The sequence below is a fragment of the Mastomys coucha genome, unplaced genomic scaffold (genome assembly GCF_008632895.1).
Source record: "Mastomys coucha isolate ucsf_1 unplaced genomic scaffold, UCSF_Mcou_1 pScaffold15, whole genome shotgun sequence".
Classification (NCBI taxonomy): domain Eukaryota; kingdom Metazoa; phylum Chordata; class Mammalia; order Rodentia; family Muridae; genus Mastomys; species Mastomys coucha.
The window spans coordinates 149611754-149631274 of record NW_022196897.1 but is presented as its reverse complement, the minus strand read 5'-3'; the positions used below and the strand labels follow the sequence as shown (position 1 = coordinate 149631274).

The window sequence follows — 19521 nt, the reverse complement described above, 5'->3', positions numbered from 1 at the left end:
AAAAAAAAAAAAAAAAAAAAAAGGACACTGACTTCCTAACACTGGGCACTCCACTCTTCTGGCCAAGACCAAAGGCAGGCTTCAAACTCCCTTTGGAAGTAACCTTCTTGTGTAATCCTCTCTCTCTCTGACCACCTCTGAAGGCATACAACTGCCTCCACTGCATTCAGTTTTCTGTACGTGCAAAACCATAGCTCAAATGACACCAAATTCTAGTCCATAGGTCGATTTTCTACAGACAGGAGTGGAGTTCCCTAAGGACAAGAAGTCTCATTCACTTTTTTTTTTTTTTTTTTTTTTTTAAACTGCTGGCGATCTGCCCAGGGCCCTGGTTCTCAATAAATACTCAATGATGCTCCTCGAACTAGTAACAAGAAAAGCGCCCATGTAGTGAGGATTTTAAATGTAAATACACGTTGTGATCATCTTAAAAGACAGTTGTTGTTGTTGTTGTTGTTGTTGTTATCCCCATTGTGCAGGTGAGAAAACTGACTCAGAAATAAGTCCGATCTCGCCGAGCCACCCCCCACCCCGCGACGAAGAGCGACACAGGCAGACGTTCTCTTCAGTTCCTAGCTACTCCGCGACCAGCCCTCATAAAATAGGAGCTTTTTAAAAAATTACTATTTAAAAGGGAAACTTTCGAGTGAGGCTCCAGAGATACATAAGAATAAAAGCCGAAAGCGCACCCACCCGATCGCGGTCGGGGTCAGAGGGCGTCGCAGGCGCCAGCTCTCAGGCCCAAGGGACAAAGGTCCGGCCCTCCGTCCTTGCCCGGCGTCCCCGCGGCCCGTCCCTCGCCGGTCACCCGGCAGACCGCTCCTCTCCGGGCCGCGTCCACCCGCTCTACCGCCGCTTACCTGCCGCCTGGTCGCCTCGCCGAGCACCGGCCGCCGGCGCGAGCGCCTCCCCGGGGCCGCCTGGCGCCCGCAGCCCGCCGCCGAGCCGTTGCCTAGGCGACGCGACTGTCGAGCTCCCGCGTCGCTCGCGCTACGGCGGCCGGGAAGGGACGCGGCTGAGAGCCGTGGGCGGAGGACGGAAAGCTGTCCTGAGGCTGGGGCCTTAGCTCTCCAGAGGTGGCCAGTGGAAGATGGGCACGGAGGACAGAGAGGCTCTAGGTGAAGACTTGCCCCTCGGATGCTTATGCCACCGGATCTAGCTTTATTATTTTTTTAAATTTTTTGATGGTGGTAGATAGGGAATTTAGGGCCCTCGTGCATGCTTGACAGTATGGGAACTTAGGACCCTTGTTCACAAGTTTGGCAAGTGCTCTACCACTGAGCTACAAGCCCAGCCGGCTAACTGGAAATAAAGACTAGAAAATTGGTGTGGAGTGACAGATTACTCTGTCGTAATCTCTGGAAGGAAGGGATGTGGCAAAAAGTGAGTAAAAGTGGGGGGTTTTTGGGGGGGAAGGGAGGAGGAGAATTTAAACGCCAGAATTAATTTCAGCATGGGAAATAATTAACTCATATTCAGCAATTACGTTTCCTGGGGAAACCCTGCTGATATAAGGGACCTTAAGCTCAAAGGATGCTCCTAACTGATGTGGGGCTTGTATCCCCTGGGGGTGTTGGGGGAACAACTAAGAATTAGACTCAATCTGAATTCAGATTAAATCAGTTGATTCTTACCACTAACAGAATCACAACCTTGGATGGCAGGCAGCCTTAGAGCCTAATCAAAAGAATGCCTTGCCAAAGGGTGGCTAAAGGAAGGATTTATGGACATCAGCGGTGGACATCACAGTTATCTCATACTCCGTGGAATCCACGGCTGGGTGAGAACTGGCTTTCCTCTCCTCAATTGTTTCTCATCCCACTGTACAGAGATTAAGGGTCTGCCTCATTCCAGTTCCAGAGCCATAAGCAGGTTTACAGAAGCAAGAGCAATGGGGTTGACTACCTCACAGAAAGAATGAACGCCATGTTTCCTCTTCCTATCTCACATAGGTAAGTCCTGTAGGCCTCTAGGATCTCTCGTGCATTTCAAGACAAAATGGCTCCTTAAGCTATTTAAGGAGTGCCCGGTATGGCCTTAAGTTCCTTAGCTACCATGTACGGACCAGGCCTGATTTCAAAAATAGCTGTAAGGCACCAGCTCCAGGAACAGACCATAAAATCCAGAACAAGAGAATAAACCCCCCTCCCAAAGAACAGCCTGGGGAGAGCCACAAAAATGAGGAAGTATCTTATCTCAGAATGGGTGATCTGCCTCTGGGCAGCCCTCGTTCATCCTACTGCTAAACATCCATGACTTGGGAATGCAGACCACTGACCACCTGTGAAATTTTAGATTACCGAATCCTTCTAGAGAGTTCCCCCAGTTCCCTATAAGAAGGTCTACGTACACTTTGTCTTTGCTTACTCTCTGAGTCTGGGGTCTTCTTTCAGCGATTTTTGGACCCTTACAGGTTGATCTCTGCTGTCTGTGTATACATGGGCCTACACATACACACACATGTAAACAAATTTAAAGGCTGTCTAGAAAAACAAAGCCTTGAGAGTAGAATGGATAAAAGAGACCAGTGGAAGGGTGCTGTGTATGGTCTTGGTTCTCAAACTAGCGCCTCCAGCCCTTAATACAGTTCCTCATGCTGTGATGATCCCCAACATAACATTATTTTCCTTACTACTTCATAACTTTAGCTTTGCTACTGCTATGAATCCTAGTGTAAATATCCGATTTGTTTGTTTGTTTGTTTGTTTTTCTAGGCAGGGTTTCTCTGTATGGCCCTGGCTGTCCTGGAACTCCCAAGTGCTGGGATTCAAGGCATGTACCACCACTGCCGGGCCTAATGTAAATATTTGACATGCAGATGGTCTTAGTCAACCCTGCCAAAGGGTTGTTCAACCCACAAAGGGGACACCACTCACAGGTTGAGAACCTGACACTGGTTTAGGGCAAAAGCCAAGTTATGGTTGCCAGCACACAGAGACTGGTAGTAGTGAAGGTCAGAGGAGGACTGAATAAGAACAGCCCCCATAGGCTCCTTGTTTCAATGCTTGGTCACCAGGAAGAATTAGGAGATGTAGCCTCTCTGGAGGAGGTGTGTCACTGGGATGGGCTTTACATTTGAAAAGCCCACAGGATTCCTAGTTACATCCCCACCTCTCCCCTGCATGTACTTGTGGACCAGAATGTAAGCTCTCTGCTACTGTTCCAGTGTCATGACTGCCTGCTTGCTTCTGTGCCTGCCTCCATCATGACCATGGATTCTAGCCACTACCTATTTTGTCCTAAAGGTTGCCTTGGTCTTGGTGTCTTTACCCGAACAGAAAAGTAACTAAGAAAGAGGGTTAATAAATAGATGAATTGGGAAGATAAAGGGGTTCAGTGACCTTAAATCGGTCGTCACAGAGATGACAGGAACTTTGAGATTTTATTGACAAGAGAAACAATGGAACTGGTTGGTTAAATTTCCAAGCCCCCTTACCTGCTACCTTCATGTTGTTGGGCTAAACAGTATTTTCAATTATTACAATCCTAGGTATATTCCGTTATGTTACATACTAGTCAAATACAGAGAAAAAAAAATATGGATTAAACCCAGGCCATCATGTCTAGACTTTGATCTGTGGTCCAGGAGTTTCTGCCTTAATGGCTTTGCCAGTCATTCCTGTTTCTCAAAGATGCTTTCCAGCCTGCTACTCAGCCACATCTACATGAGATCCTAACAATGCACCTTTCAAACAATGAGGAAAATTAATATTTGATTCCTGTGTACATAAAATGCGATGCTTTGTCCTCTGGGGGATCCTAGAAAGAAGGACACCTTACACTGAGCCTTTGGGAAGGCTGATTAACTGATTAGAACTTCAGTGGTTACTACAGAGAGATTGGAATGTTGCAGGTCCAGAGCCTATTCATGGTTTTCCTTGGGCTATTTTTATCTTCTTCAATAGTCATTCGTTTCTTCATCACCCGTGTGTCTGACCTAACATCCTGTGACTAACTTAACAGGCAGGCCTTTGGTTTCTTAGCTTCCACCAGCCAGAAGGCCAAGGTTGTCATCAGAAAGCATCAGACCTAAAGAAGAAGTTTTCCTTCGTCCTCTTTGCTGTAACCTGCTGTCCACAGTTTGATCTGTTTCTGTGATAAACACCAAGACCACAAACAATTTGAAGAGGAAACAGTTTATTTCAGCTTATAGGTTAAAGTCCAGGAAAGAAGCTCAAGGCAGGAACCTGGAGGCCACAACTAAAGAAAAGTCAGAGATCATGGAGAAAGGTTACTTACAAGCTTGCTCTCCCTGACTTGTGTTCAGCCAACTTTCTTATATAGTCCAGACCCACTTGCCTAGGGATAGTACTACTACAATGGGCTGGGCCCTCCTACACCAATTAGCAAAAAGATGAATTAGCCAATCTGATCATAAGATTCCCCAATGTTTCTACCAGGGTAGTTAATGACTTTATTATTTTATGTGAAGGATGTTTTGCCTACAAGTATGTCTGGTCACCATGTGTATGTGCCTGGTGCCTACAGAGGTCAGAACGGGTGTCAGAGACCCTGGCAACTGGAGTTACAGAAGGTCCTGGGCTGCCATGTGAGTGCTGGGTCCTTTGTAAGAGCAGCCAGTGCTCTTAACTGCTGAGCCCAGACTCCTGGCCTGTCTTTTTTTTTTCTTTCTTTTTTTTTCTTTTGTTTTGTTTAGGTAAAGTCTCATTAGCTCAAGCTGGCATCAAAGAAGACTAACCCTGTCTTAGTCAGGGTTTCTATTCCTGCACAAGCATCATGACCAAGAAGCAAGTTGGGGAGGAAAGGGTTTATTTAGCTTACTTCCACATTGCTGTTTATCACCAGAGGAAGTCAGGACTGGAACTCAAGCAGGTCAGGAAGCAGGAGCTGATGGAGAGGCCATGGAGTGATGTTCCTTACTGGCTTGCTTCCCCTGGCTTGCTCAGCCTGCTCTCTTATAGAACCCAAGACCTCCAGCCCAGGGATGGCACCACCCACAAGGGGCCCTACCCCCTTGGTCACTAATTGAGAAAATGCCCCACAGCTGGATCTCATGGAGGTACTTCCCCAACTGAAACTCCCTTCTCTGTGATAACTCCAGCCTGTGTCAAGTTGACACAAAACCAGCCAGTACAGTATCCTTGAATGATTTTTTTTCCCCCTGAGACCGGGTCTTTCTGTGTAGTCCTGGCTATTCTAGAGTTCCCTATGTAAACCAGGCTGGCCTCAAAATCTCTTCTGCCTCTGCCTCTCCAGTGCTATGATTAAAGGTGTAAACCAGCAAGCCCATCCTGACCTTGAATTTATCTTCCTCCTTTAGGGAGAGCTCTTGGTGTTGCCTTCTAGGAATTTGTCAGGAATTTGGCATTGGGCTTGGACAAGGAAGTAGGCTCTACACGAATGCAGCTGAGGGATGTGTTCTTGGGATCTTGATGGGTTATGTTAAGACCCTGAATACAGTGATCATAGGACCTTTGCCTATGCTCTGTTTGTTCCTTAACTACTTTGTTTATGCCTTAGGATTGACCATATTCTTCGTTTGTACTTAGAATGTTATAAAAGCAGACCTGAGCTGGGCAGTGGTGGCGTATGCCTTTAATCCCAGCACTTGGGAGGCAGAGGCAGGCAGATTTCTGAGTTTGAGGCCAGCCTGGTCTATAGAGTGAGTTCCAGGACAGCCAGGGCTATATAGAGAAACCCTATCTCGGGGAAAAAAAAAAAAAAAGCAGACCCGAGAAAAAGGAGGTCCAGGGACAGGCACAAAGTAGGATCCAGCTCAAGGGAAGGTCCCAAGGCCTGAAACTATTACTGAGGTTATGGAGTGCTCACAAAAAGGGACCTAGCATGACCGCACTCCTGGAAGACCCAACAAGCAGCTGAAAGAGTCAGATGCAGATATTTGCACCCAACCAGTGGACCGAAGCTGCTGACCTCTGTGGTTGAATTAGGGAAAGGCTGAAAGAAGCTGAGGAGAAGGGTGATCTGTAGGAGGACCAGTCAATTAATCTGGACCCCCAAGATCTCTCAAACACTGGACCACCAAACAGGCAGCCCACACCAACTGATATGAAGCCCCCAACACATATACAGCAGACGACTGCTGGGTCTGTGTTCAGAAATGATGCACCTAACCCTCAAGAGACTGGAGGCCCCAGGGAGTTTAGAGGTCACATGAGGTGGAAGGTGGGGGCATCCTTTTGGAGATGGGTGTGGGGAGGAGGTATGGGATGTGGAACAGTTGGAGGGTGGAGGGGGGGGATCTGGAATGTAAATAACTAACTAAATAAATAAAAGCAGACTGGAAAAAATTAAACGGGCTCAGCCACAGCACTAGCTGGAGTCATGTTATAGTGTTGTCTCTTTTCTTCAATCCTCTCTCCCTCCCTCCATTGAGACCCTGTTGACTGACTTATCTGGCTGGGCCACTCCCTCTACCGGCCAAGCACTAGGTGTAAGTAGATCACCAGGCCTGGTTTATGTAGTGGTGGAGTTCAAATACTAGACAAGCACTCTACCACCAACTGAACTACAATCCTCAGCCCTTGAATAACTTCTACTGAAAAAAATATTCTCTGGTATATAGCATTTCATATTACTTATTGAATGAAATTGTTGGTTTCTGGGTGGATGCCGAGAAAACTCACTTCCAGAGACAAGCTTAAAATTGAAGGCTTTAGTTTCTTTCTGAGCACTCAGGGAGGTGGCCAGTTTGGGATCTGAACTTTGTTCTCCAAAGGAGACTGTACAGTTTCAAACGATGGGAACCCAAAGCAGGGGGTAGTGGGGAGCCGCAGTGGTATCTAATTGTATTTTGACCTTACAGGTTATACAAGGGAGTACCCGTTGGAGACTGGGCAGTATCCAGGGCACCTGGCTTCAAGGTCATTAATTCTGCTTTTGCAGCCAGGTCTTCTTCTGGACTCTGGCCCAGAATTTTAGACTAAGGGAACAAAGAAGTGGGCAAGCTGCACATAGACAATTAAGGCATAACAGGCAATGGTTATATATTTTTATAACTTATGCATGTTGGCTTAGATAACAGTAATTTCTATATTCTTTATTGGGTTAACAGACACAAAACAAAACAAAACAAAAAACATTTGGACGAGTGGGATAGGCATTGTTCCTAGGCCTGGGAACATGACCTTGTTTGGCCCTGCCACCAAGATGGGGAAGTTGTCCCTGAAATATCTGGACTCAGACAATTGTTTACCACAGAGGCTGCTCAGCTGTAGGGAAGTCCCCAGTTCCCCTAGGGCCTGAGACCTTGAATTTAGAAAACGAAACGGTGGTACTTAGTATAAGTTTCTTTTGCTTGTTCCCAAGAAAATGAGGACATGACTGCTCCAAGGCATGGTTGAGAAGAAAGTTTTTATTATAGATATGAGAGAGGAGAATACAACCAGAGGCATCTGGAAGAGCCTAGGACAGGGAGAGAAACTTGGCTGAACTTGGCAAGGAACTGAACTGGCAGAGGGGAGGGGGAGAGAGAGGCTGGAGAAGTTTCTTGTAGGGTGTGGAGCAAGAAGAGCAGCTTTTTGTTTGCCTGGAACTCTGTGTAGCCTAGGATAGCTTTGAACTCCTGATCCTCCAGCCTCATCCTCTCTAGTGCTGGGATTACAGATGCTAACTGATTATTAAATGGCCCAACATAGCCTGTTTGCCTGAGTCTGCTGCAAACCTTCTGTTTTTCCATAATCACAAAGTACTGCCCAGCCACAACTTAACAGTCTGCAGGATCTTTATTTAATACGGATGTAGCTTCTTCAGAGAAGTGCAGCTCGCAGGGGACAAGCTATGTCTCTCTGCACTTCTGCGTCTCCTCAGATCACCAGCGCCTCAAGCGAGCCCAGAGTTGCACGCTGTGAACCCTCCGGGTGACCTCCATCACCCCCGCCGCCTTAGGTCCGCCTTCCCCTCAAGCGCACGGCTCCACCTTCTTCCCGCGGCGGGCCGTGGGCGGGGCCACTCGATGACGTCGACTGGGCGTCCAGCGAAGGGAGGGCCCTGTTTCCGGCTTGAGAATTCTTCGCGTTTCGGAGGCGACGCCGCAGCCGGCAGTTAGCCACCGCGCAGGGATCTGCTCCGAGCCGCGGGTCTCGGCCCCAGCGTCACCATGGGGGCCGTCCTCGGCGTCTTCTCCCTCGCCAGCTGGGTGAGTCCTGAGGCCTCAGTCGTTCTGGGCCTTAGGCGCGCGGGGAATGGTTGTCAGGCCGCCCAAGGCGGACCCTGCGTTCTCTGAAGCTAGCAGGGGGAGCGGGCAGGCCCGGAGCTGCGCGGGCTTGCGGGGGTCCAGGCCCGGTAGCCGACGTCCGGGGCCGGGGTGCGGCGGCTTGGCTGGCTCTCGGTGTGGGCGAAGGGTGGTGGGAGGCCGGGCGGCCATTGTTTACAATTTCGACGCCCCGCCCCCGCGAGCCTTCCGGATCCCGGGTTCCGGGGACCAGGCGACGCCAAGGTTCCAAGGCGGGGGGTCGTGACTGGGTAGAAGGTGGCATCGTGAAACTTAGGGTCACTGGAGTCATTTTCCTTCATAGTTTCGCCTATGCCAGCTCTACAGAGTGGGTTTGGGGACCGGGATTTTTAAGTCAGCACCGCTGCAGGTCGCGTGCCAAAGGGACTTACTGTAGGCGTTTATTTAATTAGAAGCCCGGCGGCCGAAATATTTTGGGATTAAACACCCTAGCATTCCTCTCTTCCAGAACTGTTGGGAGGATATATAAGTGAAGAAATTAGTCAGATCACTTTGTCGATAGCAAAACGTTTTTAGAAGTTAATTTTAGGATCTCTTTAACCTACGGGATAATCTTAACAAATCTGCCTCAGAGGAACTTGGTAGCTTGAACCAATCAATGCCTAATTGTTTTCTCCTGCTCGAAGTGATGTAATGAACCAAGGACTCCGTCTCTGCTCTTGTCAATGGCATGTCTCAGGACAGAGGCAGTGTCACAGATACCTTGTTCACTTTCCCCCTGGTTTAAAACCATAATTTGAAAATATCCTATCCAGGTGTTCATATCTAGAAACTCCTTGCATGTTTTGCTAATTCAGTTTTTACCCAGTAGGGGGTTAGGATACCAGAGTGGAATGAGAGACTCAGCACTAGGGAGACTCCGTCTCAAAACCGGGAGGTGCAAGTCCCACAGTGGTGGCGTGAGCCTTTAATCCCAGCACTTGGGAGGCAGAGGCAGGCGGATTTCTGAGTTCGAGGCCAGCCTGGTCTACAGAGTGAGTTCCAGAACAGCCAAGGCTACACAGAGAAACCCTGTTTCAAAAACCCAAAAAACAAAACAAACAAAGGCAGGGAGGAGCAAATTATAGTTTATGGGTAGGTCTTTAGAGGCTGTGGGTTTAGTCTCCAATTACCATACCAGTACCCACCCCATCTCCCGCCAAAAAATAAAAAAATAAAAAGCCAAATCCTGTAGATACCCATTTATGCTTTTATATTTTAAGTAATGTCTTTGGTCATTTTGGGTGTTTAAGATTCAACCCAGAACCTTGTTTATGCAAAACTCATCTCTGAGAGTTCTTCCAGCTACATGTCCAGTCCCGTCTGGATTAAATATCTCAACGGACTTTGGTACTTGCTTGGTTTTTGCCTTATTGAGAAGGGTCACCAGCTCTCCCTGAGTCTGCCATGCTGGCCTTTCATTCACATTCCCCGGTTGGGATTGTAGTAGTGTGCCACTCCTGGCAAAGAAGTCTGGCCTTTCCTTTTTTTGAAATACAGTTTTACTTTGTAGCCCAGGTTGAACTTGAACTTGCAGCAATCCTCCTACCTCAGCCTATCTAGTGCTGGAACTACAGGTGTGAGTCCTCACTACTGGCATGTCTTAGTAAAACGCTTCAGATTATTACTTGGACAGGCTCTCACTCTGTTGGCTCAGGCCGCCTGGAACTGCGGGTCCTCCTGCCTCAGCCTCCTGAGTGCTGCGGTTACAGAAGTATGCCGCTTTCCTGCCTTTCTTCTTTTCCTGAAAAGAGTGTATCTGTGGAAGACTGAGTTCTTGGTGATGAGTCTCAGGCTGGTGATTAGGTCTTGAGACTTGTATGTCTGACTTAGGAGAGAAAGACGAAGAGGCAAAAGAGGGTTTTTTTTAGCATTAGGATACGGATTTTTTGTCTTTTGAAAACATAAGTGGGATAGGTATGTGTTGTTTGTTTTGCATCAGCATGAGAAATAGTTCTCCCCAACCTTTAAAACATTCCTTTAATGAGGGTCTGTGGCCACATTTTCTAGACGTTGCTTCTTTAAGTCAGATGAGGGAGACTTTGAGGCTTGATTTTTGGCCTGAGCAACAGAACGAGTTGAGTTCTTTATGAATTAGAGAAAAGGTAGAGCATATAGTAATAGGTAGATCGCACAATAGTTACTGATTTCAATGCAGAGGTATAAAGTACAGCCTCCTCTAAAAGGTATTTATGACACAGAAATAAATAGGTATATTGGTTAGGTTTTTCTGCTGTGAACAGACACCATGACCAAGGCAACTCCTCTAAGGACAAATTTAAATCGGGAATGGCTTAGAGGTTCAGAGGTTCAGTCCATTATCAAGGCAGGAGCATGGCAGTACCCAGGCAGACTTGGTGCAGCAGGAGCTGAGAGTTTTGCATCTTCACCCAAAGGCAAAGAGCTTCTGGGCAGCCAGGAAGAGGGTCTTGAAAAGCCCACGCCCACAGTGACACACCCACTCCAACAAGCCTATACCTCCTAATAGTGCCATTCTTAGGGCCAAGTACATATAAACCATTGCAGTTGGTTCGCTGGTACTTTAAAGCAAAGTACCACAGATTGGTATAAGCAGTGCCGTGGGTGGAAGCTACAGATCTGACATTACTGTGGCTCAGGGTTGTTACCTTCTGCGGTTGATTAGAGACTGTGCCTCTGCCCTTTGGGTTTGCTGGTAGTCTTTACTTTGGCTTGTAGATTTGGGCTTGGCAGGCCAATAATGCCCAGGATGGGAATAATGCACCAAAGACAGAAGAGGACAATAGAGAGCTTATTAGATTCACTCTTCCTCCTGGACATACTTACTGCAATATATTGAGCCCTTTGTAGGTCAGGAATTGTGCTAGTTACTTTATATTCTGAACATGCATGCCATACTTCACAGTGACCTTGTTCAGAGGATAGGTGGCATTGGGCTCATTTTACATCTGAGAGAACTATTTGCTCCAATACAAATAGTCTGATACATCTGTAAAAATGATTGTTGCGACCAGTCATAAGACTAGAGTCATCCTTTTTTTTGTATTTAAATGTTTTGGATTATTTTCATGTGTAGAGTGTTTTGCCTACATTTCTGTATACACCACCTGCATGCCTGGTGACCACAGAGGTCAGACGAAGGTTGGATTCCTGGAATTGGAGTTAAGGCTGGTTGTGAGCTACTATGTTGGGTACTGGGAACTGAACTCCAGTCCTCTTCAAGAGAAACAACTGCACTTAACTGCCAAGCCATCTCTCTAGCTCTAATCCTCCATTTATAATAGTTATTGGTAATGAATCCGTATTAACGGATTCTTGTACTATGACTTGATGATCTTAAGTATCTGTGCAGGTTAGGCAGTTCCAAACAGGCGTGTGATGTTATCGTATTTGGGGACTGGGGCAGTGTTGGTACAGGGTCTCACTGTATAACCTTAGCTGACCTGAAACTTTGATGCCTGTGGTGTAGACCACAGTGGCATCAAATTCATAGAGATCTACCTATTTTTTCCCTTGCAAATACTAACATTAAAGGCATGAGCCACCACACCTGGCTCCTTAGTTGCCTCATGATAAAACATCATCTGGGGAGCAAACAGTAACAAAAAGTAGAGTAGCTTGTGTTTTTCTTACATTGTTTTCACACAAAATAATGTTATCTGGGAATATATTTTGGAAGCTCTTCCTTTTTCATGCACGGTATGATTGGCTCATTTATTGTAGTAAAGTCTAAACGAGGAGATATTTTATTAATGAGTCTGTTTTACAGAAAGAAAACTAGGGTTAAATACATTTTTGCTAAAGTGGTAGAAATAATATTGGTCCTAAAGCCTCACATTTTTACTTTGTCTTGAATTGTTTTGTGTTGTGAGACAGCCTTCTTATGTAGTCCCAGTTGTCTTCAAACTTGTGGTATCTTCCATAAGCTTCTTAAATGCTGAGAGTGCGAATGTGTGTTACTATGCCTTGACTTTCTTGATGTGTATAGCCCATGTAACCTAGAACTCATGGTCCTTCTGCCTCTGTCTTCTAAGTGCTGGGATTACTGGAAATTGCCACATTAAATGGGATTCTGTTAGAACTTCTAAGCCCCAGTTTGCCTCCTGAGAGCAGTGAAAGAGCACTCATGGCCTGTGGTATTGCTCTTACAGGTTCCATGCCTCTGTAGTGGTGCATCATGTCTGCTGTGCAGTTGCTGTCCCATCAGTAAGAATTCCACTGTAACTCGGCTCATCTATGCTTTTATTCTCTTCGTTGGCACTATTGTGTCTTGCATCATGATGACAGAAGGCATACAAACTCAGCTGAAGAAGGTAAGTAGAAGTTATAGAGTCTTACCATGTAGTTATTTTTTACTTTTTATATTTTACAATACTTATATAATTTTTTACTGTCATACTTGATCAAGATCATTTAAAATAGTTTTTTAAAAATTTTGTTTTCTGTGTATGAATATTCTGTCTACATATATGAATGAGCATCAGATATGTCATGGTACCTGCAGAGGCCAGAAAGAGGGTGTTGTGTTCCCTGGAACTGTGATTTATGAATAATTGTGACCCTACCATGAGTGCTGGCATTGAAACACCAGTCTTCTGCAAGAGGAACTAAGTGTTCCTAACCACTGAGCCATCTCTCCAGTCATAGTAATTTATTACTTATTGTGTAGTTTAGGTCCATTTTAAACTCTTGATCCTGCTGCCCTTTACCTCTCAAGTACTGAGATTGCAGGTACATGCTTGTTTAAATTCTCTTTGGTTGTAGTTAGGACATAGACTCTAAGGTGTTAGTTTTCTCGCAGACATAAAAGTCAGAATGAGCATTGTTGGGCTCTAATGTAACAATCCAGAGAAAAACGGAATGTTGTGGGAATATTAAAAAGAAGAGCTAGCTCCCACATTACTGTGTCTGCTCTCTGACTCATAGCTCCAAAATCTCTCCACTCAGCTTGCTAAGTTCCCACATGCCAGCCCCATGCTTCAAATCCCGAGGCCTTTGTGGTGCACATCTGGCAAACCAATGCTTTGCCACTGTACCTTTCTCTCTTGAACCCAGTCAAACCGCCATGTGAAGGAAGACAACGCACAAACTTAGTTCAGAAACAATGGTAACTCAATCGCTGGGTGCAACGACTAGAACCCTAATCTCATAAGCCATGTTAAATCTAGATCCAAGGTGGCAAATCCTGGCCGATTTGCCATATGAGCCAGGAGACACTAGTAGCTACATTTGTCCTCTCACTATCCTTGTCCAAAAGGCACCTAACTCTCTTCTCTTCCTCCCTCCAACCCAGAAGTCCCACCTACTTGCCCACCCAGTGATTGATCCCGTTATTCATTAGGGGACTCATTCCTGGTCTAGACCACCCCTCCTGGGAAATCGAAATTAACATTAAAATACAACAACTTCAGGGCCACCCACAACTACAGAATTTAGAAATTACTCTTTTCCTTGTTTGTGTAAGCTTTAAGCTACATTAGTACTTTACTTTGGAAGGAGTTTATTGTAGCTGAAAAATTTTGTGGGGAAAAAGGAGATAACCTCAGGAAGGTGGGTTAATTGAGGACTGAACCCATAACCTAATCCTGAGTCCTGCCACTGCGCTAACCCTGTTCAGAAAAGGGCTTACTGAAGAAATGCAGGAAGCCTGCCTCTGCACTTTCCTGCTGCTCTTGAAAAAGATAAGTGCCCTACTTTTTGGCCATGAGAGAAGGACATTAAGTATTCCCAGACAGCTGTGGCCAGTTGTAAAAACACAGCAGCTTCTGATAGCGCAGGTTGCTTTTCCAGCTGCACGGTTCCACCCGCTGTCTGAACAAACCTTCTCGGGAGAGAAAGACGGCATTCCTTTACCTTCTAGAGTAATACCAAGGCTTGGAAACCCTGCTTGCGGTTTTTTTTCCTTTATAAAGCCCCTTCACTTAGACCTGGGGGTTCACTCTCCTTTCTTTTCCATCAGGAAGGTTGGTGCCCCAAGCTCAGGCTTGAATAAAGACCTTCATGTGATTACAGCAAGTTGTGATTCCTGGTGGTCTCTTTGGGGTTTTTACAATCTGGGCACAACATTATAAATGACCCAAGCTAATCTTTTTTTACATAGAGTCGAGGTTTCTCTGTGTAGCCTTGGCTGCCCTGGAACTCACTCTGTAGACCAGGCTGGCCTCGACCTCAGAAATCCACCTGCCTCTGCCTCTCAAGTGCTGGGATTAAAGGAGTGTACCACCACTACCTGGCCCTAACTAGTCTTTTTTTTTTTTTTTAATTTTTTTTTTAAGATTTATTTTATTTATCTTATGTGTATAAGTACACTGTAGCTGCACAGATGGCCATGAGCTATCATATGTGTGGCTGCTGGGAATTGAACTCAGAACCTCTCTGGCTAGCTCTGGCATAATTCACTGTAGCTGTCTTTAGACGCACCAGAAGAGGGCATCACATCTCATTATGGGTGGTTGTGAGCCTCCATGTGGTTGCTGGGATCCCAACTCAGGAAGAGCAGTCAGTGCTCTTACTCACTGAGCCATCTCGCCAGCCCCCAAACTAGTCTTAAACTCACCATGTAATCCCAGTTGGCTGGGAATTTAAGGTCATCTTACTTCAGAGTTTTTTGGCTGCATGTATGTCTGCACAATGTGTATGCTTGGTGCCTTTGGAGGTGAAAAGAAAGCAGTGGCTCCCCTGAAACTGGAGTTGGAGATGACTCTTGTCCTCTGCAGAAGTACAAAGTGTTCTTCATTGCTAAGCCGTCTCTCCATCCCAGCTTTAGTTTTTAAATGTGATCTGTGTATGTTCTTAGGTAATAAGATTATAGTTAATTGGAAGTCAAGGCGAGAAATCTCATAGTCTTGAAATTGCTAAGGGGGTCTTTTAACAATTTCCTACTTCATAGTAAGGTAGCATTTTTATTTATTTATTTATTTTGATTTTGATCTTCTCATGGTATTGAAATTCCTTGCCTCCTCAGATTCCTGGATTCTGTGAAGGAGGATTTCAAATCAAGATGGTTGATACAAAGGCAGATAAAGATTGTGACGTGCTGGTCGGTTTTAAAGCTGTGTATCGGATCAACTTTGCTGTGGCCATCTTTTTCTTCGCCTTCTTTTTGCTCATGTTAAAAGTTAAAACAAGTAAAGACCCCAGAGCAGCAATCCACAACGGGTAAGTAAGGTTGTCTGTCAGTGTGTGCTCCCTCTCCCTCAGCAGTCGTACGCCGTCGGAATGGAGACAGTGGGTTTAAGATTTATTTATTTTATGTATATGGGTACACTGTAGCTGTACAGATGGTTGTGAGCCTTCATATGGTTGTTGAGAATTGAATTTTTAGGACCTCTGCTTGCTCTGGTCAACCCTGCTTGCTCTGGTGGGCCCTGCTCGCTCCAGCCCACAGATTGATTTATTATTATACATAAGTACTCTGTAGCTGTCTTCAGACTCACCAGAAGGGGGCGTCAGTCTCATTACAGGTGGTTGTGAGCCACCATGTGGTTGTTGGGATTTCAACTCAGGTACCTATTGGGATTTGATCTCACCAGCCCTATTGTCATCATTTTTGATGTCTTTCTTTTAGGTTTATTTGTTTGTTATTTTTATTTACTTGGTTTTTGCGAGATAGGGTTTCTCTGTGTAGCCTTGGTTGGAACTCATTGCAGACTAGAGAGGCCTTGAACTCAGAGATCCACCTGCCTCTTCCCTAGCACTGGGATTAAAGGTGTGCACCACCATTACCCAGCAAATATTGTGTTTTTTTGTTTTTTTATACAAGTTGTAAGTGAAATTCAGAGAAGTTAAATGTTTTACCTAAGATCTCTTAGCTGGGAAAGGTTGAAGATAGGATTTAAGTTCATGTATGTTCTGTTCTCAAAGTTTAATGCTTCATATTCTGCCTTGCAGGCCATATTTACTAGTTAGTTAGTTTCGATTTTTTGAGACAGAACCTTATCAGCTCAGGCTGGCCTTGAAATCCTGATCTTCATACCTCCACCTCCCTAGCAGGGTCACCAGCATAGCTAGCTCAAGACAGTAGTAAAGGCTATAGATTTAAAGTCATATTTGGTTCTGGCCTTTTTGCTAATGAGTTCTGTCATTATGACCAAGGTATTTGTGCCCTATTTTGTAAATGTAGAATTGGGGGATAATTTCTCCCATAAACATAATGATTAATGACTCTTCATGTAGAACTGTTAGAACTTGTAATTCTGAAAAAAAGTATTACCTTTATGTGCTAAACCTAGAAGAACTCTTAAATTTACTGGTAAATGTGAGTGACTTATCTTGCATGCTAATTGTTCTCTCCCAGAAATCATACAACGCTTCTGGCCCCCGGCTCTGCCTCCTTATTGTAGCGACTAGCAAGCCGCCCACCCTTGAGTTATCGGATTGTTTTTATCTGGTACCATCCTGCCTTGTGACTACTAGCCCACATACTAAGTCACACATAGACTGACTGTTGAAGAAACCCCTCCAAACCCCAACAAACTATCCTCTTCCAGGATCTTTTCCACCAGGGTCCCTTCATATAATGCTGTAAATCTAGCTTTTGGGGGAACTGAAGGGAACTGATGGCTTTTCCCCTTTAGGACCTCCATCTTGCTATCTGTAATTGTTGTTTCTTATGGCTACCTATGGCTATGATGCTGTGACGCTAGTGAAGCTCATCTGAAGGGTTATAAGTCTCCCCTTTCTTTCTGCTGCACCAGTATAACTTGCTTAGAATACTGTGTGTGTGTGGCGGGGTGAGATTGAACCTAGGCCCTTGCCTGTTCTGGGCAACCATTCTACTGCTGAACTCCAGCCTCAGCCTTTTTTTTTTTTTTTTTTTTTTTCCTGAAACAGGGTTTTGATTTATTCTGTAGCCCATGGATTTGGTATCTTCATACTTCAGCCTCTTGAGTAACTAGGATTACAGGCATGTGTCACAAGGCCTGGTTTAATATATTTTATATGAAATATTGAGTGAAATAGACTGGGATCAAATGAAGAAACAAGCCTAGATATTTAGGTTGCAAATGCTGGTTAGGCTTTATTTTTATAATTAGAAATGTATTTTTCTCAGTGTAAGAATAAAAATTTATGGCTGGGCTGTGGTGGTACACGCCTTTAATCCCAGCACTTGGGAGGCAGAGGCAGGTGGATTTCTGAACCAGCCTGGTCTACAGAGTGAGTTCCAGGACTGCCAGGGATATACAGAGAAACCCTGTCGCAAAACAAACAAACAAACAAAACAAAAACAACAAAAAGAATGAAAATTCGCATTTCAAAAGTTAATTTTTATATTTTAATAGGTTTTGGTTCTTCAAAATCGCTGCCATTATTGGTATCATGGTTGGATCTTTCTACATCCCTGGGGGCCATTTCACTAAAGGTATGACTTACTGCTGAGGGTTAATATGTAAACTCTGTGGTGACTAAGAGCTGCGTTCCTGTTAGTGATTTGTCGGACTGGCCTTTAGGATGTGGTGTCCAATTGTATAACTACATATTAAGACAATGGTGGATTAAAACCAGGAGGTGGTCAGTCCACTTCTCAGCTTTTCTAGAGCTACATGGTAATTACTACTTAATAGTTTATCTTATCAGAGAGCTTATCAATATGAGACCCTAACATTCCCATGCTGCCTCTTCCTTGTCTTAGTTTGCTTCTGTACCATGCCAACAGGTGATGTCAGACAACCTCCCACATGGTCTTCATACATACACACTAAAAATAAAGGAAAAGTTGTGAAGTTATTTGGAATGTGAGAGCCTGTTGAAGTGACTAAGTAGCACGATCTTGTCCTAACTGTGTTTGTGTCCCTTGTTGTGCCCCCAATAGCCACATCTACCTTGGCAACACATTCAGACTGTCCATGATCCTGACCATGGTTCAGTTAATTAGCTGAAATAATTTCATTTTTGCAAGCTTAAACAAAACTCAAACAATTAGAGGAAGTATAAATTAATTGTTATGTGTTGTCTGGAAAATATTGCTAAGCTCTGCAGAAAGACATTTATTCCAACCCCAGTCAAATACTGAAGTAATTGTCGTTTTGTCTTTAAAAATAATGTACTGGGCTAGAGAGATGGCTCAGCGGGTAAGAGCACTGACTGCGCTTCCATAGGTACTGAGTTCAAATCCCAGCAACCACATAGTGACTCACAACCATCTGTAAGAGGATCTTCTGGCATTTGGATGTATATGCAGCAGAGCATTCATTTAAATAAATAAAAAAAAATTTAAAGGACAAAACAAACAAAAAAAGCCCAAAACACAATGTACCCTGGCCGTGAGCATCAAGAGACATTTTGGAGGCATTAGCCTATTCTTGGTCTATCCATTTTTAAAGGACTTTTAATTGGCTAATGCATGGTCATGAAAATGACCTACCTCTTGTAGATCATTTCACTGAGCTCCTTTTGGTACAAACTAAAGTGTTAAAAGGTCTCAGAGGGTGAACGGTAATTGCCACAAAACCTGATGTCCAGCCTGAGCTTGACCCGTTACCTGCATTAGTTACGTAAGGAAAATGTCAGGTGCTACAAGAGCGCACACGCACATACATAGATACATTTAAATGCTTTTAAAGGCACGAAATCCAGCAAGACATGCCTCAAATACCTGTAAATTTGAAATAATAACAATCATACTGTACTGCTGGAGGTAGAATCTTTTACCCTTTTGATGACTACTCATAAAGTTAGTCACTCTGAAATGTTATTCTTTACTGCATTATTCTTTTTTTTTTTAAATTATTTTTATTTTATGTGAATTGGTGTCTTGCCTGTATATATGTATGTATATCAGACCTTTGAGTTACATAGCTGTGAGCTGCCATGTGGGTACTGGGAATTGTGAAACATTATTCATATGGTGAGAAATAATTTCTCTTTGTTTACAGTCTGGTTTAGTGCTGGAATGTTGGGGGCCACATTCTTCATTTTCATCCAGCTGGTGCTCTTGGTAGACTTGGCTCACTCTTGGAATGAATTATGGGTAAATCGAATGGAAGAAGGAAACCCCAGGCTCTGGTATGCTGGTAGGTATCTGTACTTACCTCAGAGCGTCATACTGCTACCTTAAGTAGGATGTTTAGTAACATCTCCAGTTTTAAATATATAAACTCTCAATGTAAGGTTTCTATTTTTTTTTTAATGCATGAGGGTGTTTTACCTCATGCATTATGTCTATATTCTATGTATGTATTCTATGTATGCAGTGCCTATGGATGCCAGAAGAGGGCATCAGATTCCCCTAGGACTGAAACTTATGACCTCTGGAAGAACAGCCAGAAGTGTTCTTACCAGTGAACCTTTTCTCCAGCTCCTAGAGCTGCCTGCCTGCCTGCCTGCCTGCCTGCCTTTCTTTCTTTTTCTTT

General features: G+C 44.6%; 2 protein-coding genes across 7 annotated transcripts in view; one reads left to right on the top strand and one right to left on the bottom strand.

Annotated features, from left to right (window-relative positions):
- Nucleotides 1–983, bottom strand: part of Pkig (cAMP-dependent protein kinase inhibitor gamma) — a 70875-nt gene extending 69892 nt beyond the window's left edge. For 2 of the 5 annotated variants that reach the window (XM_031372683.1, XM_031372686.1), the window contains exon 1: nt 861–983. The gene's annotated coding sequence lies outside the window, so the exon portion shown is untranslated. Of the gene's footprint in view, nt 1–693 lie in introns of all 5 variants that reach the window. The other 3 variants (XM_031372685.1, XM_031372684.1, XM_031372687.1) reach the window with 3 other exon arrangements.
- Nucleotides 984–1830: 847 nt separating this feature from the next.
- The window catches only part of Serinc3 (serine incorporator 3), a 26748-nt gene continuing 9057 nt past the window's right edge, over nt 1831–19521 (top strand). The window contains exons 1-5 of one of the 2 annotated variants that reach the window (XM_031372682.1): nt 1831–1952; nt 12322–12483; nt 15135–15328; nt 17452–17531; nt 19045–19182. In XM_031372682.1, coding sequence (XP_031228542.1) covers nt 12448–12483; nt 15135–15328; nt 17452–17531; nt 19045–19182 — 448 coding nt within the window. In that variant the 5' untranslated portion in view covers nt 1831–1952; nt 12322–12447. Of the gene's footprint in view, nt 1953–7954; nt 8117–12321; nt 12484–15134; nt 15329–17451; nt 17532–19044; nt 19183–19521 lie in introns of those variants that run through there. The other variant, XM_031372681.1, reaches the window with a different exon arrangement.